The sequence below is a fragment of the Cricetulus griseus genome, chromosome 2 (assembly GCF_003668045.3).
Source record: "Cricetulus griseus strain 17A/GY chromosome 2, alternate assembly CriGri-PICRH-1.0, whole genome shotgun sequence".
Taxonomy (NCBI): domain Eukaryota; kingdom Metazoa; phylum Chordata; class Mammalia; order Rodentia; family Cricetidae; genus Cricetulus; species Cricetulus griseus.
In genome coordinates, this window is record NC_048595.1 from 413,312,369 (window position 1) to 413,336,458 (window position 24,090).

The window sequence follows — 24,090 nt, forward strand, 5'->3', positions numbered from 1 at the left end:
CACTTGGGAGTGTAAGGCAGAAGAATTCCAAGTTTGAGGTTAGTCTGGACAACTTAGCAAGTTTAAAACCAGCCTACATAGTGAAACTCCATCTCAAGAAAAACCACAAATGTTTGCACATGAATGCCCGCCCACAACAGTATCCTTCACCATAGCTCAATAGTGTATATAACCTAAATGTTCATCAGCAGATGAGCACATAAATAAAATGTATCTAGAAACAAATAGAATGCTGACATATGCTACAAGAAAACATATGGAAAACATTATGGTAAGAGAAAAAAAAGTAAGCTACGAAAGACCATGTATTTATATACAATACCACTTTTATGCAGTGTTTGGAACAGGTGAATGTATAACGGAAGAAAACAGATTGGCTGTTACAGAAGGCTGGCTAGAAGGCAGTGGGGAAACTGAGAAAGAATTGACTCACAGTGTTGGGCTAGTTCTGTTTAAAAATAGGGAAAATGTTCTAAAATTGATTGTGGTAATGGATATGCAACTTGGTGGACAGGCTGAATGCCACTGAAATGTAGAATTTAAATTGGCCAATTAATTAAACCTGATAAATTATGAATAAACACTTACTGAATGGTACATTGTTAATATAGAGAAGAATGTGAACTGTGAATAACATTTTATTTAGTGGTAACAGGCAATTATCTGATCGAACATTTGAAATTATCAAAGCATGCTTCTATTAAATATGCATTACATGCTACATATGAGAGAATTCATTTTGCCAGTTACCTCAGAACCTTTGTGAGCCACTTTTGGAGTGATAAGGTTTCTTAAATACTCAGCTTTTTCTATCCATGTGTCCAGATGTCTATACTCTGTCTTCATTTTTTCCAATCTAAACAAAGCAATCAGCTACAGATGAAAAAGAGCAAGCAACAGAGGGATATGTATGGCAAAATTCACATAAGAATAATACAGTATGATCCATTTATAAGAAGGCCCAAAAGTGACTAACAACATACCATCCAAGGACACAGTTGAAAGAAATGATTACAACAAAAATAAGGGTCATAGTTATAAGAAATGATTAAGGAGAGAGATACCTCTCATAAAGGCACACAAAATACATCTCTGACATTAGTGATAATGATGTATTTCTTATGTAGGTAATAACTTTATTATCATGATTTAAGCGTCATAAAGACATTTCAGAAATTATTCAGTTGTGTACTATGTATTCTTGGTGTTTTAAGTTGCTTATTTTGGTCAGTTTGGGCTGCAATAACAGAATCTCATATATTGGGTGGATTACAAAACAGACATTTATTTCTCAGAATTCTCAAGGCTAGGTACCAGCTCTCTCAGGTTCTGGTGAGGGTCTTCCTGGCTTCAGATGGCCATCATCTTATATCCTTATAATGGGGGGATGGATGCCATGTCTTCTCCTTTTGTAACTTTTATAAGGGCATTGATTGCATTACAAGGGCTTCATCTTTAAACCTAATGTAACCCCAGTTATTTCCCGAAAGCACTAACTATAAACATTGTTGCACCAGAGATTAAAACTGGAGTTATAGCTCAATGATAGATCATTTGCCTAGAATGCTTGAAGCCCTGTGTTCAACTCCCAGCAATACAAATAACAATGGTTAAGAATTGAGGTGGGGGTGAAAACACCTGCTCTACCACTACATATCCACACTTTTTGTCACTGAATGTATATATAATAATTTTCAACAAACTGTGTTTTCCCCCTTTAAAAGCATTCTTGCTTCATAACTGATAATCATGTGCATTATATGGTAAATTGCCATGTATGCTTGAGCTCACTGAGAGGAAGTGACATGGAGGTAGAAAGTCTGGGGATGACAGTGGCTGCAGAGGCAACACAATCTCTGAATCTTTTCAAAATCCCTGCAGAAAGTAATAGAATATAAGCAGGAACCAAAACATTGTAACAAAACTTACAGCAAAGTATTTAAAACTTCCTTTAAAACAAAAAGTTAATATTGAGGATTTCCACATACAAGAATTCAAGGAACACTGTAGTTGACCACAGTGTTTCTTAACTACTTTTCTCTCAAAAGTCTAATTGTAGAACTCCCCATGGATTGATCCCCAAGGATGGCCATAAGACTTGCCTTGGCCAATGGGACAGCATTAATGGGACATAAACCTAAGTATGAGGAGCCCTTCTTCATTGGTGGTTTCAGAGTGCAATTCTATAACGAAGACAGGATAGCCTACCAGAAGCCAAAAGGAAATTGCAGGTTGCAGCTCGTAGCTGGAACCGACTGGCAGATGGGTAAGCAAAGGCTTCTCGTGGTCCATCTATTCCTACTATCATCTGACTGTACAAATGGACCCATCCAAGAAAAAAATATTTTAAACAGTCTACAGAAACTTGCAATATGGCTACTTTTAGGGTGGTTCTCAATACAGCATTGCTTTTGATCCCAGAAACCAACCTTGAAAACCAGGTGACTGAAGGAAAAAGACAATCGAGAATTCACTCCTTTTTCCCTACAGAAAATGTAACACTGGGCAACCAAGAAGGAGACTTATAAAATTATTTCATTTAATAAATAAAAAGAAAGTGATAGAATTAGAATAACTCCATTTTGATATTGTATTCCCAGAAGTACAATATGGACTCTAACAAAAACTAACAAGTTAAAAAAAAAAATTGCCATGGCACATGCCTTTAATCCCAGCACTCGGGAGGTAAAGACAGGTGGATCTCTGTGAGTTCCAGGACAGCCAGGGTTACACAGAGAAACCCTGTCTAGAAAAGCCAAAAAATAAATAAAAATAAAAATAAAAAATTGCAACAGTATTAAATAAATAAATTTAAAAATAATTGCAAAGGCAAACATGATAAAAAAAACTCAATATCAGTCTTACCAAAGAAATTATACCAAATCGAACTGATTCTTGCAGTGTGTGTCCAGTTTGGGGAAAAGCATAAGACAGACCAGATTAAATCTCAATATAAGGATGTGGTCAACAAATGCAAGGTCCTGTCCTGAAACAACATCAATACGGACTCATGGCTTCAACATATGACTTTGGGGAATATAAACACTCTATCTGTAGCAACCATTGCTATTCAGAACCTAGATCTGATAATTCTGCTATCTGGGTTTCCTGTAAGTCTGTGCTTAGTGTAATTATTTCACTTTTTGCTCTCTTTCTGTGCGTGTGTATGTGTGTGTGTGGGGGGGGGTTAATATTACATTCTCTTACGTATAGCTGTCTTGCTGAGTGCAAGACACTGTATTTGAAAATTTGTAGAATTAATTTGAGGCTCTTGTATATATTTTCTTCTAGAGAAGACATGCATTTACTTCTGGCAGCCAACTAGGCTAAGAACACTGGTAACTCACATCACTTCAAAGCAAAGATTAGAGTGATCCAAAGCTGGGTCTCCATTTCCAGAAAGATTAGTGGTATTTTAGGCTTACTCATACTTCTAACTCCAGAGCAGGGATAAGTTGTAGGCAACTAGAGCAACTAGGGCATGGCATTTAGAGACACAGTCTGTTATAGCTCATTGGTGGCCCAAGTAAAAGTCTGGGTATTATGAAGCCCATCTTCTTTGGGATACACTGAACTCTGGCTTTTGTTGCTTCATAATTGCATATCTGTCTTAGCTCTGCTCAGTTTTTTATCATTGTGGAAACCACCAAGTCCCTTGGAAAATGATGGCACCAAACAATGGACTCAATATCGCTGGACCTCTGTATTTCCTAGAATCGTGGATCGGCAAATACTGCTTTTATAACTCACTGTTTTCAAACAAAATTTCAGAACATATTTCATCCAAATTTTGTTGTCCTTGTTGGATAATGAGATACTCTCAAATAACCTAGGAAAACTTACATAGAAAGTATGTGCACATATTAGTTATCCATCTTCATAAATTTATTAACATGAGCTGGATGACTAAAGGACACACCTTTGTCCTCTAGTCTGACATGTTGTCTGTTTAACCAAGACTTATTGAATATCTACTGTATGTCAAGTACACGATGGTATGTTTCAAGGACCACACTATCTTTCCAAAAAAAAAAAAAAACCTTAAGAATTTAATGGCTAAAGACTGAAAAGAGTAACAAATACATATTAAATTATAAGTCATGAAATGCATTCAACTAGTGTCATGACGCTGGACTTATTCTCCAGAATTAGGATAAATAAATGTCTGCAGATATTAAGCCACATTGGCTGTGGTTATTTACCCAAGTCTAGACTGTTTAGCACAAAGAGTACTATGACCAAGGGATCAGAAGCCAAGGCTCAGGACTTGGGCAGAGAGGAACTATACAAATCAATGGAAATTCCATAGCTGAGGGAAATAAAACTAAAATTCAAGTTTGAATTAGTTCAGCAGAAGATTTAAAGAAGAGGAGGAGGAGGAGGAAGAAGAAGAAAGAGAAAGAGGAGAAAGAGAAGGAGGAAGAGGAGGAGGAGGAGGAGGAGGAGGAGAAAGAAAAGAAGAAGAAGAAGAAGAAGAAGAAGAAGAAGAAGAAGAAGAAGAAGAAGAAGAAGAAGAAGAAGAAGAAGAAGAAGAAGAAGAAGAAGCCAGTGAGATGGAATGTGGAATGTAAGCCAGAAGGGACCAACAGAGAAGAGGGTGAGGAAAAATAGTACAAGAGACAGCAGAAGAGACTTGCATGAAGGAAGCAACTTGCTTTCTTTCTTTTGTTAGTAAAGTACCTAATTTGTGGATAAATAATCAATGGGCACATGAAACAGTATCACAACGAGTATTTCTAGACCAGTGGATAGCTCATAGCTCAACACAAGGAAGTTGGAATGATACAGACTACATGTAAATAAATGACGTGTGTGCTTTTTACCTTTCCCGGGGTTTCTCATGGAGTTTTGTAAGTCGCACTACATTTGTGCTGGTTTCAGGAGCCCCAATGCTAACATTAAGATCTGGGGATAAGAATGCTGGGTATTCTACTTGTTGCGGTGTAATAACATTTCTGAAAAATAATAATAGAGTTAAATGCCGACACTATAAAAAAAAAGCACATCCCTAAAATTAGTGTGGTAACTGCTGTTTTGAATTATTCTTCTTGTATCAGCTCACCCACTGCCATCAGCTGACAAGAAGACAGAGCTAAGGAAGAAGGCAAGAATAGTCAGAATATTGGGAGAAGTGCTCTCTTCGTTACTCATCCTATCAAGATAGCAGACAGTAGGGATGGAAAAGGAGGAGACCCAAAGGAAGGAGAAATAGAAAATATTTGAGTCCAGGTCTTTTGGCCACCATTTATAGCCAAATCTGCCTTCAGAGTCTCTCATTCTTTCAAACAACTAATTCTATGGATTCTGTGCCAGGCACTGTACTCATACATCTGTCTGCACTGATTGTCTTATTTCACCTTCACAGCAAATCCACAGGAGAAGAATTACTGAATCCACTTGACAAACAAGAAAGCCAGGAGTAAAGAGATTAAACAATCCCCTTACCCGCTTAACAGCTAGGGAGTGTCATAGCTAACATTGGACAGTTTTGTTAACATTAGTCTCTGCTGTATAGAGTGATGAGCACATTAAGTTTAATATGTCCATAATAGAATGCATAACTTGTCCATTCTCTAATCATGTTCTATCCACAGTATCCCTGGTTCAGGAAGTGGTAGCACCACACAGGTACCCAGTGGTCTTTCTCTGTCAGCTCCCAAATAATGACATGGGGACTTGTTATTAATTGTTCAAGCTTGGCCTTAGCTTAGGCTTGTCCAACTAGCTCTTAAATCAGTCTACATTCTACCATGTGGCCTTTTCCTCTCTCCCATTCTGTGTGTCCAACTCATTCCACATCTCCATGGTGCCCTTCTGAGCCTCGATGACCTCCTACTTCCATTCTGTGCCTGGAAGACCCATCCATACCTTCTGCCTAGCTATTGACCATTCAGCTCTTTATTACACCAATCACAGCAACACATCTTCACATAGTGTACAAAAATCCCACAGCAGAGATGGTCTTGCCTCTGGCTTCCAAGTGCTGGGATTAAAGGCATGTCTACCACCACCCAGCCTTTCTTCCATCATCCTTAAGCTCTAAGTGAAGACAATCATATGACCACAGTTCCACCTGACATGATACAACAGGCTGGAAGAGGAATTAAAGTTTTGAGTGATATCTACTCTTCTCCATATCCCAAAAATTTAATATTGTGATGTGTGCTATAGGGATAAGAGAGGAAAAAACAAAGCTGTTTATGTATACTTATATATACACAACTATACTCATAACCAGCTGGTGAGGAAATATTCCTAACAATCATAACATAACCTGTGATCCTGTAACTAACGATATGTCACAGCCTATACCGTTTTCTTCTTCCACCGCCCATTCTGTCCTTCCTCTTTAGTAATCACCTCAGCTGGCTCCTTACCTGGTGGTGTGATTAAAACTTCGACTCCTCAAGTCCATGAAGAGTTCTGTGCAGATTAAGATGTGGTAGTTTTCTATTAAATTCTTATTTGGGGACAGTGAGATGGCTCAGCAGGTAAAGGTACTTGCTGCTGAAACTGAACCTGAGTTCCATCCCTGCCATCCGGTGGAAGGAGAGACCCAACTTCCACAAGTTATCCTCTAACCATGCACACCACGGCATATGCCCCCACGCCAAAAATTTTGTCTTGAAACTTTTTTTTTTAGATTTCATTTACTTATGTGTATTGGTCTTTTGCCTGCATGTGTACCTGTGCACTGTGTGTGCAGTGCCCACGGAAGCCAAAGGAGGAGACAGACCCTGGAATTGGAGTTATAGATGGTTGTGAGCCACCTTGTGGGTGCTGAGAACCGAACCCCAGTACTCCGGAAGAGCAGCCAGTGCTCTTAACTATTTTTCTAGGCCCCCAAATAGTTTTTAATGCAAAAACCCCTTAATCTCAGGGGATGGTAATATTAAGAGATTCCCTAATGGGCCTCCTGTATTTTAGGCACACCTTCCCCTTTCTCATGCTCTCTTTGGCAGTTGGGATCAATTCTTTACCAGTGCAGTGACTCCCTCCTTTGTCTGTTGATTCTGGGTCAGGAGGACCCTGTGGCTGTGTATTAGTTTTAACTTCTAGTTCAGTGCAGTATCTCAATGGAACCCTTTACATTTTTGTAAATAACTCTAGGGCAGCAGAAGATACAGTCACAGGAACAGGCGAGAAAGTTTGGTTCATGAATCGCTAGGAGTGGTGATGAGGGGCAGTTCTCATTCCCACCCCTTGATTCATGGACCGCTGAACACTGGCTATGGGAGAAAATACATCAGAGTATACAGAACCTTCTGGAGAACCATTGGCCAGAACAATGCACCTAAATGGAGAATGGGATACCTCCAAAATTGAAATAGGTCTACTGGGAAAGAGAAAGTCACAACAACTTCCCATCACCATGGAAGGGTTATCTCCACATTTTATGACCATAGGATTCCTAGAAATTTCACTGAGGTAGAGGGTTCTAAATTTTTTGTAATATAATTTCCCCATTTTCTTATATGTACAAAAAATTATTAAAAAGTCTACAGTAGTTGTTACATCTTGTTCACTAGATCCAATCAGTTAATTTTATCAATGCAATGTAACTGTATATCCTATAAGAGAAAAAGGGGTGAAGATCTCTGGAAATGAAATAAAGACTTAAGTTTAGAGAACTGATATATGTCTGAGCAGGTGAGTGAAGATGTATTTCTCCCCTTGTCACTAAAATCAAACTATTTCTGATGGTCTTTATTAAGAAATACCAAGTCTATAGCTCCGTATGACACGCTAGGGGAGATGTTCAATTGCTCAGATGGTGATAACACAGTTGGCACAGTGGCTTGCAATTAGTCACCATCCAGGTAATCTCCCAATAGCCACCTGCCATATTAATCTGTCATTTGCACAAACTAAACAAACTGAAGAGAGTTGTAGTGAGAATCTACCATGCCGTCCCCTCCAGAAAGGTAGCATTACTGCTTCCTTGGGCAAAGGGAGTCAGTGACTGCTGTTTGGTTCCTATAGAAAACACTCCTGTCACAGATCAAGAACCAATGTGGGGGGTCCCAGCATCCATAAGATATGTCTATGCCAATCGTGCCTTCTCGAACCGGGGAAAAAACAGCAATATTACAGTGTAGGGCTTTAATGTAACTTATTTAGTCATCGTGGTCACTAAGTTGAATGGCTTTAATTTTAATTTTTCTTTCTAAATAAAGGCAAAGGGCCTAAGTAACTTGCCTGCGGTGAAACAGTGAGTACAGGGGAAAGCCTGGATGGGAGCCTGTCCTGGCTGGCATTTGTCACCATGCTTGGGCATCCGTCTTCCCCACCCCACTGTCCACCTCCTTGACCCTCTGTTCTTAGATACTGGAATTTACTGCTCACTACCCCAACACAACATGGCATCTTACAGAGCTGCTTTTACATATGTGCCTTTGTGGGGGACGGATCCCCTTGGGTTCATTTTTCAAATCTCCCTTTATGCTTTCTTTTGTAGAGTGTTACTTGGAAATTCTTTCCTTGTTAACTTCCCCAAGAAAAATCAAGAGCTTCTCAGCTGACTTGCAGCTCTATATATTTAGCTCTTAACGAGGTCTCATTCCATAAGCAAACAATCATGATAATCCATTTTCTTCAAATTACCTATGCATTAAACTATAATCACAAGGCAGGGGAACTAGATGTCATTTCTCTTTGTATTTTCAATGCTTTAGGAATGTGGCAGATATTTAGGAAATGTTTTGTAAATCAATGGATAAAGACAAGAAATATAAGAAAAATTTCAACTTTATAATTTCATAAATCACCACTCTCAATTTTTAATGCAATAGCCAGTGGTGAGACCATAAGAAAAAAAATCCCTTCAGAACATGGCATTGTATCCCATATCTTACTTGGTTTTTTTTGTTTGTTAGTTTTTGTTTTTTGAGACAGGGTTTCTCTGTGTAGCTCTGGCTGTCCTAGAATGCTCTACAGAGTGAGTTCCACCAACCATATCTAGTTTCCTTGACTCATTTCAGCTTTTCAAAACAATTCTTTTTTCTTGGATAGCTCTTTTGCTGATGCATATTGTTCCGTACTGTATTTTTACTGCTGTAGTGTTAAGACCATTTGGAATACTATATTTTAATAAACCACATTTCACTTGCTAATAACTTAAAATAGTTTTGTGTGAGGAGGTATGGGGGTGCATTCACATAAATCTCTCTCTCTCTCTCTCTCTCTCTCTCTCTCTCTCTCTCTCTCTCTCTCTCTCTCTCTGCCTTAGTCCCCTGGGACAGGGTTGTTCACTGAGCCTGAAGCTCACCATTTCAGCTAGGCTGGCCAGCTAACCCCTGGGATCTGCCGCTCTCTGTCCCTCAAAGCTGCGGGCTATAGGCACCTGCAGCCATGACTGGCTTTGTGCATGGATGCTGGGGGTCTGAACACAGCTGGCAGAGCATCTCCCCCGCCCCACTGATAACACTTTTCTCATAGTTTTGTTGTTGTTTTGATTTGTTTGTTTTGTTTTACAGCTCATTTGGAAGTTACAGTTGGAGTGGTATGGGGGAGGCTAACACTGCTGTCCTATAGAGCAGAGACAGACAACCACTAGACATATAGGTCTTAGAAGCCCTTCCTGCTTATTCCAGAAGGAGGATCTTGCTGGCTAATTTCCTCATAAGCCACCTCTTCATCCATGAAGGAGTCACCGGTCTCCTCTCATCTCTAGACCTCAGCTCCTTTCTCCAAGGTGACACCTAGAATCTCAGTGTCTCCCCCATCTTCTTGTTTGTTTGCTTGGTTTTCACAGAGTTTCAAGAAACCCCTGAACTTGCCAACCCCTTGCCGATACCTCCCAGGGGTTGGAGTTTAAAGTGCCACTTGATCTTAATATAGTAATGAAATCAAAACACTCACGTGGCAGGATCTGTTCTATCTGGAGGAGGTGCAATCTTCATGAACATAGATGGTTCGATGATTTTTTGAAGAGGTTTTAACTGAATAAAAAATGTAAGTATACTATGGTATAATTCACCATAACAGGACTAACAGCCCCCAGCTCCCAAAGGCCAAGACAGTTCTCATATATGTAAGGGGAATCAGAATGAAGAAAGGAAATTAATTTGTTGGGTACTAAACATTTGCCAAGCATCACATACATTTGATTTTTTCTAACCCTTTTGATAAAAATATGAGGTAAGTGTGAATATTTTATAGATCACGTTGAAGAACAGTGATTCATTCAAAATTACAAACTGGTGTGCAACATGGGGGATGAGTGTGCAACACGGGGCATGAGTGTAGGCTTTTCTGCCTTTTATATAGAGCTCTTTTCAAACCATCACAATATTGCTCTTCTGTTGGACAGCCACTTCTTCTCCCATACAATACCTTTGTTCTGTTTTCAGTAAGGTCTACATGTATAAAACAATACTTGCCTAGTTTTATCTGAAAATAGGCTATTGCTTTCTCTCTGTGTGCATTTGTTTGCATACACATGTTTGTGCTCATTTGTATCTGAAGGTATGTGCTATGTGTGCTGCGTGTTGCTGCATGTGTGTGCTACGTGTGTGCTGTGTGTAGTACAGAGGACAACCTCGGTTTCTCACTGACCTGGAGCTCATCAAGTAGTCTATACTGGCTGGCCAACAAGCCCCAGAGACTTTCCTGGTTTCTGCCTCCCCAGAGATGGGATTGCAGATCCAAAAATAACCACTCTCTTTAAGAACAATCTTACATGTTATGCTTATATTTGGACACAAAACCTACTTCCAAAATCATATTCATAAGCTATGACTGCTAAAGGCAACTTAGAGAAATAATGGCAGGGGAATTCTAATAAGGCATGCTCATCCCAAGAAAAGACTATACGGGCTAGAGAGATGGCTCGGTCAGCAGAGTGCTTTCCATGTAAGTCTGGAGACCCAAGTTCAATATCAAGCACCCACCTAAAAAGCCAGGCTTGGTGACATGCCCTGTAGCTCCCAGTGCTGGGGAGAGCCTGGAGGGTCTTGGGATTATTCTAATTGGTAATTCCCAGGTCCCAGTGAGAGAGACTGTCTCCTGGGGAATGCCAAAGTTACCTCTAGTCTCCAAACACGTGTGCACAAGCACACACACATGCACCTTAACGTGTACACACACACATGCACCTTAACGTGTACACACACACACACACACACACACACACACACACACACACACACACACACACACACAGAATAAAATAACCAGGCATGCCAGTGCACTAATGCAATAACCTCAGCACTCACTAGTCTGAGGCAAGAATCTTGAGTTTAAAGTGAACCTGGAATCCACAGATAACTCAAGACCATACTGAGTGGTATAGAAAGTCTCAATTTCCAAAAGCCGTGTCCTGGACATGTAACTCAGTGGCAGAGCATTTGCCTGCTGTGGCCTGTGCTCTGTGTTAGCACTCAGCATTAAAATAAGTAATAATAAACAAATGGAAATAACAGTAAAAAGCAGATGAGAAAAAAAGGCTTGTTCTTTGTGGCTGTCATCTGTACACTTCTGTTTCCAAATACATTAACAATCATGACATACTGTGGACAAAAATTTAAACGTATTATAGGGATTTTTTTAAAAAAAATTAACTTAGCAGTAGACTTATTTAGTAAGATTAATATCCTTATTCTCAGTTACTAATCAAAACTCACCCAAGACTATTCAACAAAAATCTGAAATGAAGGTCACCCCTCCCACACACACACACAGCAGCAGCAGCATCAATAAGGCCAGGTTAACACACCTAGAGTTCTGATGATCCAGGGATATCAAGAGTTCTTTCACCGGGTGGTGGTGGCTCATGCCTTTAATTCCAGTACTCAGGAGGCAGAGGCAGGTGGATCTCTGTGAGTTCGAGACCAGCCTGGTCTACAGATTGAGTTCCAGGACAGACAGGGACACACAGAGAGAAACTCTGGCTCAAAAATCAAATCAAAACAAACAAACAAAAAAATGAGTTCTTTCAAATACTAAGTAACAGTGTTTATATTGATATGTTTTTCTAGAATAATTTTTTCATCAATGTGAACGCTGGAATTACAAGCTTGTGTCTATGATCAATGACTCCATGTTTGATGGATATTTCTAGATCTGAAATTCCACACTCAGTTAAATGCCTAAAATAACATTATTTTAATTTTTAAAATGTGTAGAAACAATAAAAAGTCTTACAATAAATTCATTTTGAATAAAATATCATCATTTAACATGTATGAGTGAACACATGATAAAGTGTTTTGGTTTTTTTGTCTGTTTTGTGTGTGTATATGTGTGTAGAATAGCCCTTATATCTCAAGAGAAGAATGTGAAAGCATTTACTTTTAAATGATTATTTTTAAACATTTCTTTCTTTAGGGGAGTGCATGTGCCACAACACACATGCAGAGGTCAGAGGACATGTTGTGGGAGAGGACTCTCTCTCCTTCCACTGTGTGGGCTCCTGGGTTTGACGCCGAGTCATCAGGCGTCATACACCGGCCTTAAAGGTGCTTATTTTCAAAAGTTGCCCAGCTGGAAAAAAAAGGGCTAGGGGTAGAATGGTTTGATTGATGAGCTAAAACAGAATGCATATTTTAACAGAAGGGAACTAACCTGATGTGAAAATCCATAGCCAAATGCTCCATAGGAAAACATGAACTCCACCTCTAACCTGCAGATAGCCTGAAAGCCAACGATGATGTTAGAGAAGTGACAATGTCATAAACTTATACGTTTAGAAAAGCCCAGAAAGAATCTTCTGGTTAAAAAAGACCAACGCGTCATTTACACAAAGAACTCCAAAAGAGTTCTGCTCTGTTCACAGGATGTTGTAAGCTTTTCATCTTTAAATTACGCAATGCTAATGGTCAAATCTACAAAATTTTAATGTAGTTATTAGTAGGATTATGCTAAGATATTGATATATATGTTTATATTTTACACATGCATATATTTCAAATGATTTACTCACATACCCTTCATCTCTACCCCATATCAAATTTAGACTGAAATAAGCAACCTCTCCTCTGAACCCAGGCTGCCCATGTGTGAAGGGAAAAGAAGCCCATACTCAGTGAGTTTATATGTTCCTCATCCCCGTTCTGGCAAGCACAGCAAAGCGTCTTGGATTGCTCAGTTAATCAAATTACTAACATCTAACATTCCTAACATTAGGTACTAATGATGTCTCTTCAGAGACTCTCCAGCAAGGGTGTGGTCTGTGCACTGAAAGCAGCCAGAGACATTTTGCTGTCTCCTCCAGTGATTGCTAATCCCCTCTTCCTCAATTTCCTAATAAGATCAAAGCCTTGAAACATATTTACTTATGTATATATGTAACAATTAAAGGAAAAGAGCCGTGAATTTGAGAAAGAACAAGGGAGGTGCATGAGAGGAATTAGGGGGAGGAAATGGAAGGGGGAGATACTATATTGTAATTTTGAAAAATTATTATAAAATATTTTAAAAGCTAAATTGAGTCTGAAAATGATAACCAACTTTTATATTAAAAATGAAGAATTTATGAGTAAATGCTATAATTTTCTATGTCACATATTTTTACTAATTCACACAGCTATGGTTAGTGTAATGAAAAAATTAAAAACTTTAGGCTATAAACTATCAGAGTAAATTCTATCAGAGTAAATTCTATACAGTGTTAAAATATCACACATGCATAAATCTTAGGAAGGTTTGTAAAGCTCTTACAGAGTTTCTGTGCTTCATCTGTAATGCTTCAGTAAAGCAGCCTTTCTAGAAAGTAAAGGTAGAATTATTCATGTATGTATCTATTGTTATCTAAGGCATATTATAATACAAAATCAGATAATCATTTTTAAATATACATGAATTCAATAGCTAAAATACAAGTAGAATGTAATTTTAACTAAATTAAAATACAAATATAAGGAAATGTTCAGTAGAAGAAAAAAATCCAGTTGTGAATGGCAGAAATAGATGTAGATGTTAGCATTTACAAGGGCAGAATGCTTCCCTTTCTGGAAATCCACCCCATTCTGGTTCTGAGGGTTAAATGCAAATCTCCACGACAAGTTCCTGGACAGGTGGAAGACCCCCTCACACCCCAAGGGCATGGAAAGGTTCTGAAATCTTTGCCATCCTTGGTCCCCATCTGTGGTTATCTCTGCTATCCTGAGTTATCTCACCCAAGCCAACATTGGTGGTCTGTTCTTTTTCCTGAACACTTTGTTTGTTCCTAAACTCCTGTTTAATGGTTAGGAACTGTATACACTATATGCTGAGCACATTGGTAAGCACTCTCTTTCTATCTTATCACCACCCTGCACTATGCTTCTTACGCACCCCTGAAGCAAAGGCACTACTCCAAAGCCCATACACCAGACAAGGTCAGAAAGTAATGCCGGCTCCTCTGTTAACCTCAGCTGCTCCAAATTACATGATCTTGTGTAGAAATTCAAAGTTTTCTTATTTTAAGCTTCGTGTTATCTGATAATTCTAATATTTTTCATATATTTAGAATGAGCTTTGTTTACAATGCACGTGAGTCTGTCACATATCAGGGGCCACCTGGTATATAACAAATACCAACTGGACAGTGTGGTGCCAAGATTTAAAAAAGAAAAAAAATGGTTTCTTTTTACTTTGTTTTTTTTTTGTTTTGTTTTGGGGTGTTTGTTTGTTTGTTTGTTTGTTTGTTTGTTTGAGACTAGGTCTCATGTAGCCCAGGTTGGTCTTGAAATCACCATGTGGCTGAGGTGATTTCAAGTACCTTGGAACTGTCAAGTACTAGGATTAAGGTATGGGTCGCCTTGTAGCTGGAAAAAAAACTGGGCATTTTTATACATACCTGTATTACTTCATAAAGATGTGATTCAACACTGCCTAAGGAAAGGGCGGGTTTTCCTGTATCTCCTCCATCTTGCATTAGTTCCAAGAAAATATTATTCCGCTCATCATCTTGACGTCTGGGAACCTCAACGTCACAATGCATGAAAAGAAATATTAAATTTCTAGTCTGAATTTCAGACATAATCTCCAAATACATACATCCACAAGGTATACTATACCATGGGCATCACTAATTATTAGTCTTTACATGTTAGCTTTGTGATTTTTCAAGTTCATCATTCCACATATTCTAATCAGGACCTGTTTATGCTTAATACTATGACTTTTGAATCATCTATTCTTTTTAACTATACCTAAAGCGGTGCCCTCAACACTTGGTGCGAAAAATATACATAGGAGAAAAGACAGTTGACCAACAGTGCTAGAAAAAAACCAAATACCCATATGCAGAAGAATAATCTAGATCCCCCTCTCTTGCCTTGGATAAAACCAAATCCAAATCCGATGGAAGAGATTAGTGTAAGACCTGAGACTTTACAAGGCAGAGAGAGAGGCGCCAGGCAGTGGTGGTATACGCCTTTAATCCCAGGACTCGGGAGGCAGAGGCAGGAGGATCTCTCTCTCCAGATCAGCCTGGTCCACAAGAGCTAGTTCCAGGACAGCCTCCAAAGCCACAGAGAAACCCTGTCTCAACTTCCCACCCTCCAAAGGAAAAAAGGCTGAGAGAAAAGCATGTCAAAACACACACAGAGGCAGTAACAGATTTCTAGCAGCTCAGGAGACAACAGCAAGAACTGGCAAGCAGGAATGCATCAATTAAAAAAAGCTTCTGCCTGGGAAAAACAAATTCTCTTTGTCAGCTACTCATCTGGTAGGTGATTAATATCCAGAATATGCAAAGGACTCAGAAGACTAAACACTGAAAGAATACATAACCCCTAATCAACAAATGGGCAAATGAGCTGGATAGTAACATTTCAAATGCTAAGTACAAATAACAATAAGAGCATGAAGAAATGCTTAACATTTTTAGCCATTAGGGACTGCAAATCAAAACAACATAGATAGAATCAGCCTCACTCCAATCAGAAAAGCTCTCATCTGAGGAAAAAAAGACAGGCTTGGGAGGATTCTGGGCAGGGCTTATGCACTACTGGTGGGAATGGAGAGCGGTAAGAGTTCCTTAAAAATCTGGAAACAGTACTACCCTCTGATCCAGTTACATCACTTCCAATATAAAAGAATCCAAGTCAGTACACAGTAGAGCTAGCCTCCATACCCATGCTGATTATGGCACATCAAAATGGATTGAATGGGTATCAAAAAAGGAGCATACACACACAGTGAAGTTTTATTCAGTCATACAAGAATGAAAAAAATGACATTTCCAGGAAAAAAAAATATGGGACTGACGATCATCCCATTGAGCACAACATGCCAGGCTTACAAAGACCAGTAATCTCTCATAACTGGAAGTGAGGGGAAAAGGAAGGGGACACAAAAGTAAAAGGGGAGTTATTCGTGATTTAGAAGTAGGAAAAGGGAAGGGATAATGGAGAGGTTAGTATGACCAAAGTATGTTCTTCACATGTATGAAAATGCCAGGGAAAGCCATCACTTTATATAACTGATATTCTAATAAAATAAACTAGTTAATTTAAAACTATGCCTGTCTGTTATTCTTTCTACATTCATTTATTCCTGTATGTATGTATGTATGTATGTGCATGAATATGAGGGGAGCACATGTGCCATACATAGCGCACATGTAGCGAGGTCAGAGGGCAGCTTGTAGGAACCAGGCTCTCCTTCTACCATGGAGGACCCAGAAACCAAATTCAAGTCGTAAGTTTTGGTACAGTGCCTTTACTCACTGAGCCCTGCCGTTACTTTTTAAGAATTCAGCTCTAAAAATTATCTTTCCTACTCGACAATTAAAATAAAGTTTACAAAGACGTGGGGCACAGATGGGATGTTTTAGGATTTCAGTAAAACTCGATATAGTAAGTTTTAAAAAAGTGGTTGGACTAAGTAATGAACCTGCCACTCTATAAAATAGCACCACTAATTTTAAAGACTTGATTGTTTTATGTGTATGTGCATGTGCTTGAGTGTGTGTATACATGCACACTGTATGCGTGCAGGTACTCAAAGGAGCCAGAAGGGGACGTCAGATACCCTAAGATTGGAGTTACAGCCTGTCGTGGGTGCTGGGAACCGAGGCTCAGGCCCTCTTCAAGAGCAGCAAGTACTCTAGACCACTGAACAATAGGTCACTATTTTAAAGGAAGCTTTGAGATATATGTAAGCTTTTTAAGAAGCTTAACTGTAAACAGAAGCAGAAGTTCCGATTGAGAGACAGTTTAATGGAATCTGATTTCAAGCTGGAGTGTATACAGGCCCAACTCCATCACGTCCCAGCCCCATGGCCCCCAACGAATCCTTTAATTCCATAGTACCTAACTTTCTTCATTTGTAAAGATAATAAGTGTGTGTGTGTGTGTGTGTGTGTGTGTGTGTGAGAGAGAGAGAGAGAGAGAGAGAGAGAGAGTCTGTCTGTGGAACAGAGAGCGAAAGGGGGAGGGAGGGAGAGAGGTATTTTGGGTTGTTACAAAGACTGCGCCATCTATGTGACTACAGTAAGAGGAGTCTTTATGAGGAGAACATATTAGAGGAGAGAAAGGAATGGGAAAAAGAAACAAGGAAGGGAGGAAGAATACTGCAGACTGCACTGCAGATGGGAGAGGAGGAACAAGGGAAGAAACCCCTCCTCACAGTAAAAGCTTAGAGCATCACACAGCAGCATGCCAGGGAGGAAGTGTCCAGGGCAGGCGCTTCATAGCGCTTCATCCCCCCCCCGCCCGCCCCCTGTCTCTGTCTCTGTCTCTGTCTCTGTCTCTCTCTCTCTCTCAGGAAAATGTCACAGGCCACTTCGGAGAAGTAAAGAACTGCAGAATCTCAAATGAAAAATCATTGCTTTTGGTTCTTGTTTACCTCCCCCCGCCCAAAGATGTTAGCTGTTAGAATATTTGAAACTATAAAGACACATCATTGTATCAAAAGAGAATTTTACCATTACCTGTACAGAAAAATACTTCACTTCATCAAACCTAAGTACAAGGTTCCTTTCATTGTTAATAGATTTCAAGTTCCGAAGTTTTGTGTATTTCACCACGTGGTTTATAGAGATACGAATGAACAGATTAACATGTTGTTGTACAATGACTGAAAATAAAATATTCAGGAAACAAGTTTTGTTGTCAATGATCAAATAACACATTGTAAAATCTACTAAACAATCCAGGCCAAAATATAAAAATCAATCAAGTACATATAGAAATTAATCTTAAAGTATATTAAACAACAGGAAAACCTTTAAAATAACATTGTTGCTTCTCATTGTTGGGCACAATGTCAATAGGAGTGTTTTTTCTTCTCCTGCCTATCATATCTTTATTCTCACATTCTCACCAGAATTCCTTTGCAAAGTTTCTACACATTAATTTTAAGGTAACTAAGTATATATAATATACAATTGACATTACTGTCCACGTTTTAAAATTAATTAATTACTTTTAATACTGATTGCAGCTTCCCTCCCTCCTCTCCTCTCTCTCTCTTCTCTGTCTGTCGTCTGTCTGTCTGTCTGTCTCTCTCTCTCTCTCTCTCTCTCTCTCTCTCTCTCTCTCTCTCTCACACACACACACACACACACACACACAAACACACACACACACCAATCCACTCCTCCTCCGTTTCTGCTCAGAAAAGGACAGGCCTCCCATGGGTGTCAACAAAGCATGGCGTATCAAGTTGCAGTAGGTCTAAGCACTTCCCCATGTATTAAGGCTGGGCCAGACAATCCAGTATGAGGAATAGGACCCCAAGGGCCAGCCATAGCATTGGGAACGGATAAGCATATAAACTAAGAATAACGAATCCAAAGTGTTCTACTCTAATTCTCATTACTATAGTCTTCATTTTCACTGTACTATTTCGCTTTCACAGTACTTTGTGAACTAAAAAAAAAATGTTTTCAAGATTTAAGTATCTCAAATATAAATAATTTTTGAAAAACTCCCTTTATGCAAAAAATAAAAAGAAATACCATAATGAGAGTGGTTTAAAAATAAGAATAGAGGGATAATAACACATGGGAGGCCTGGACTAGAGGATGGAGAGTTTTAGGCTAGCCTGGGATACATGGAAAGACACAGTCTCAAAGAATCAAAAACAGGGCACAAATTTAAATAAATTCTTTTTTAAAATGTTTAAGTAGCCTTATTGCTTATAACTAAATTAGCATTATATCTATGGATATCACATTTTCCTTTAGCTTCCATGGAGATTGAGGTAAATCACAGATGGCCAAATTATTATTATTTTTTTTTACTTCTACATTAAAAAGTACAATTTATTTTCACTGTCCTTGAATCTGATCAGGTATTTATGATCATTTTAACATAAATCCAAAGAATACAACTGAAAATGGCATTAGGATGGGTGACAGACACATTCATCAGAGAGTAAGATTCAAGGGAACATGAAAAGCTACGGTAATCGAGGTCTTATTTTAAATGTGTATATTTTGTGAATGGAAAATGAGTGCAGGAGGATGAGTGATCCACGAGCACAACAAGCATTCTAACCATCCCACCCTTGCGGGCATCCACAATGAAGGGCCGGACACCCCAGGTCCTTTGAACTGACAAACTGTGGTGAAGCTAACACTGACAAGCAGAAGTTCCACCACTTGGGTGGACAGAGTGTTTGGTGATCAAATGGTTAGTGTTTCAAGCTGCTCTATTTTCCAATGGTTAGTGACTCAGAACATAAGTAACCAAAGCAGCAAGGTATGCTGATACTGTGGTCTACAACCAAAAGGATACACCTGTGAGAAAACTGTCTACAACTCTTTATGTGAACAGCCAGGCAGCCGACCTACAACAACCAAAACAAAAACACAAAAGGCGAACATATTTTTTAAGTTAACTTTCTTACACTTTACATTGAACTGTATTTTTAAATTTTTAAAACACAGTTATGCTGGGTTTTTCACGTTAGAAGTACTCTGTTGTTTGTTCTTACTAGAAGTATGGTTTCTTGGGGCTGGGAAGATGGCACAGTGATTAAGAGTGTATGGTACTCTGCAGAGGACTCAAGTTCAGTTCCCAGCACCCACATCAGTTCTGAGGAATGTGATGTCATCTTCTGGCCTCCATGGGTACCAGACACACACATGATGCACATACATACAGGTAGGTACTGACATGCGCGCACGTGCGCGTGCACAAACACACACACACACACACACACACACACACACACACACACACACACAAATAGAAAAAGCTTTTTAAAATACTGTTTCTTTTTAATTTTTTTATTACATTCACTCTCTCTCTTCTCTCCTTTCTCTCCCTTTCACCATCCTATATATGTGTGTGCAGGCGCGCGCGCGTGTAGACATGTGCATAACAGCATGTGTGTGGTGGTCAGAGGGCAGCTTGCAGGAGCTGGTTCCCTCCTTCCATCATTCGGGTCCTGGTTCAAACGCAGATCCTCAGGCTTAGCAGTGGCAAGTGTCTTTATTCACTGAGCCATCTCACCAGGCCAAACAATGTGGCCACATGGGAACTATTACTTCTGAGGTTTGTCGAGGAGCATGAAGGAGTGATGAAGGGGTCAATTTCCAAACCATGGGTCAGTTTGGAAAAACGTATAATCACTTGATGATCTCAACCAAAATCCTGGTTCACAGGCTCCTCTTTCAGAAAGGCATTCAACATTAAATCTTAGGTGGGACCCCAAAGCAACATCTTACAACTATGTCAAGCGATCAGGAATGTTTATTATAGAAAACATTGTTTCTGTGAATTAGAATGGTTTCCATAATAATGGCTTTATGATTCATATAAATAAATGAATATTAGAAATAATAAATTATTTCTAATTCTTAGCAAATTAGAAATAATTTGTATAGGCTTATTGAAGGTTACTCATACATACCACTTCTCCAAATGGTATCAAATTCGGTGTTTCCTGTGCTACTATCATTTCTTCACTCTGAGACCCTTTAAGAGTTTTTCTTAGCATCTGTAATTAAAATAATTTAACACTTTAGAAGAAAAAGTAGAACATAACTAAATAAAATAGCATTCCAACTCAATATTTTCTGGGTGTCTAGTAAGTATTTGGTGCTCTGGGCAGTGTATAAGTAACTTTGAATAAGAAACCTGTTCCTATCTCAATAAGTGTATCAATAGGCAAACAAAGAAATATAAATGTACATAATTAAATATGGAATGATCAAGGCACTCAGAAAGGAGGAGAAAAGCACATATGCATATGAACAATAGGCATTCGGTTTGTTAATGGATTGAAGACAGAGCAGGATATATTGAAATATTTGTATCCAGTATGGCAATCACCTGGACAAGAACTTCTTTTTTTTGGGGGGGGGGGTTCGAGACAGGGTTTCTCTGTGGCTTTGGAGCCTGGCCTGGAACAAGCTCTTGTAGACCAGGCTGGTCTCGAACTCACAGAGATCCGCCTGCCTCTGCCTCCCAAGTGCTGGGATTAAAGGTGTGCGCCACCACCGTCTGGCTCAGAACATCTATTCAAATATAATTATATCAAGATGACAAACACAGATGAAACACAGGACACATCAGAGAAGGGCCTCGCAATATCCAGATTTCCTATAAAGAGGGAGATAAAGTAAAAATTCTGATATAAACCTATGGGAACAGAGACAAGAAAATCCACAAGTGACTGTAGAGAGGAGTAGGGACAATAAAAGAGACAAAATCAAGGAGAAAGCCAACACCACAGAAGTTATGACTGCAGGTTGTACAGCACTGGGTGAGAGAAGAGATCTGGAGAAGGACCAGGTACAGCTGCCTTAGAGGAATACTGCTTCTCAGTGAAGAAGACAGAGAACAAGGGGGTCCCCTGAATGTGTGGCAGTAAGAAGAAAGAAAGATGTTATGGCAGGAATTAAGGATAACAGGACAACAAAGAAGAGCCCCCATCACATTCACGTCATCCTTCACCTCCCATCACTTAGAAGCTCATTCGCCTAAACTGCACGTCAATATGCTTTAAATGCGAGCATGCTTGAACCCTGTATAAGGTCACCAGGATAAGAAAAATCAGACCAACATCATTAACACCTGTCATAGGAAGAAAACTGGGAGAGATCTTTTTTATTGACGGTCATTCTCCATTTGGAAGCCTCTGCCGTGAGGTCTTGCTTTCATGGTATGTGACGGTGTTGTGGAAGCCGCTAAGGGAGAAAAGCAATCACCAGTTCTACCTAGCTCTAAAGCCTAAGAACCACAATAATCACCAGCCCAGAAAGATAGCCCCAATGGAACAATAGTGACAATTCTATTTTTCTTTCATTTTTTAAAATTTAAATTAGAAACAATCTTGTCTTACATGTCAATCCCAGTTCCCTTTCCCTCCCCTCCTGCCCCCCACTGACCCCCATCCCATCCCTTTTCTGCTCCCCATGGGAGAGTGAGGCCTTCCATGGGGGATTTTAAAAGTCTGTCACATCATTTGGAATAGGGCCTAGGTCGCCCCCCCCCCATGTGTCTAGGCTGAGAGAGTATCCCTCTATGTGGAATGGGCTCCCAATGTCCATTCGTACTCTAGGGATAAATACTGATCCACTACCAGAGGCTCCATAGACTGACACTTTAATCTTGCTGGTAGCCAATAGCTTTCTAACTGAACCTGAGGCTGACTCATTGGGAGGGAATTCATGCCTATCATTGAAAGCCTGGCCAACTACCCATGACTAGAGAAGTCACAGACACTAAAGGAGAATCTACAACTGCCATTTTCCTAAACTAATATAATTTCTAATTATCTTCTAAATATTTATTCTTATATCCACAGATAAATGTACCTCTTACCCAACAAAGAAGTTTCTCTTTGCAATAGATGGAGACTATTACAGAGATCCACAAAATAGGGTGCCCAAACCCAACTGATACATCTGCAATGCCACCACACATCCAAGGGACAATCATTGAAGGAGAAGAAAATTGGTAAGTGATGGGGGAAGTGCCTCTGTGTATGTTTATCTTACTGGTTGATAAATAAAGTACTGTTGGCCCATAGGGAAGCAAGTTAGGCAGGACTAGGAGTCAAAGAGGAGTCTGGGAAATGTAGTAAAGAGAAGTCTTATGATCCAGGCAGGAAGTAACATAGCAGGCAGCCTCAGAATATAAGCAGGACAAGCAGGAAATCGCTCTCTTCCTCCTCCTCTCTTCTCTGTGGAGTTGCCATGTAATTCCGGGAAGATAGGATGCTAAGGCCAGCATCCTCAATAAGATAAGTCTTTATAAAGTATATAGATTAATGATTATGGTTGATACTTAAGACAGAGCTAGCATATGAGAAATTCTAGTCATTGGCCAGCAGCATTGTACCTAATATTAATCTCTGTGTGTTATTTTGGGTGCCCATGTGGCGGTGCAGCTCGGGCAGCTTGGAGGAAAGATTTATCATTACAGGTAAGAGTCAGAGGACCAGCACAACTTGTGGGCAGCTGAGGAAGCCTTGAGTAAGTGAATAAAGAGCAGAAGCAGAAGTCCTGAGTGAATCTGTAATTGCTGACATGGGCACAGCCTTGTTGAGGACTAACACCTTGGACCCATGGGAATTCAGCAAAGCCTTACCCTGGGTCAGGCTGAGGGGCAAAGCCTTCCTCTGGTATGAGTGTGTATGTTGGCGGTGTGTAAAAATTAGCAACTATGGCCTGAGACTGTGCACCTACAGAGACCTCCTACCAAGAATAACTAACTAACTCCACTCTACTGGGCTATATGTAATAAATACATGGTGGTTCTGGGCTGTCAGGTAATGGCTGCAGCTCCATCAGAGCTTCAATAGCCCACCCGGTCCCAGCTTTTCTTTATGTGTGTCTGTCAGCTCTGCGTTTCTTTCACTGCCCCTAGTCAGATTTCCAGGGTTCCAGGACCCAAGCCACACAGATTGTTGCAACACATCCCATGAAATATTGTCCCGTAGACACGTCACAGAAATTGACATGTCTACGGGACATGAAATCTTAACAATATGATTGCCTGAAAAAAGACTGGCATAATGATAACACCAGTTGATACGCTGATGTGAATGGGGAAATTCCACTGGGTCCTCCTCTAGATGAAGAGCTACAGGCAGTCAATGGCTGCAGAGAGAGGGAGAGTCCATTATTTTCCAGGGAGGATGTCCCATAAAGATTGTCCAATTCCAAATGGTCAGACCTGGACACATGTAGATAGGAGCAACACT

The 24,090-nt window shown here is 39.7% G+C and overlaps 1 protein-coding gene across 1 annotated transcript in view; it reads right to left on the reverse strand.

The window, feature by feature from the left end:
- The window catches only part of C2cd6 (C2 calcium dependent domain containing 6), a 96,117-nt gene that overhangs the window by 52,535 nt on the left and 19,492 nt on the right, over positions 1–24,090 (reverse strand). The window contains 9 exon segments of the mRNA XM_035438834.1: positions 751–856; positions 4,824–4,955; positions 9,862–9,941; positions 12,565–12,633; positions 13,660–13,704; positions 14,780–14,905; positions 17,861–18,006; positions 19,671–19,722; positions 20,791–20,877. Coding sequence (XP_035294725.1) covers positions 751–856; positions 4,824–4,955; positions 9,862–9,941; positions 12,565–12,633; positions 13,660–13,704; positions 14,780–14,905; positions 17,861–18,006; positions 19,671–19,722; positions 20,791–20,877 — 843 coding nt within the window.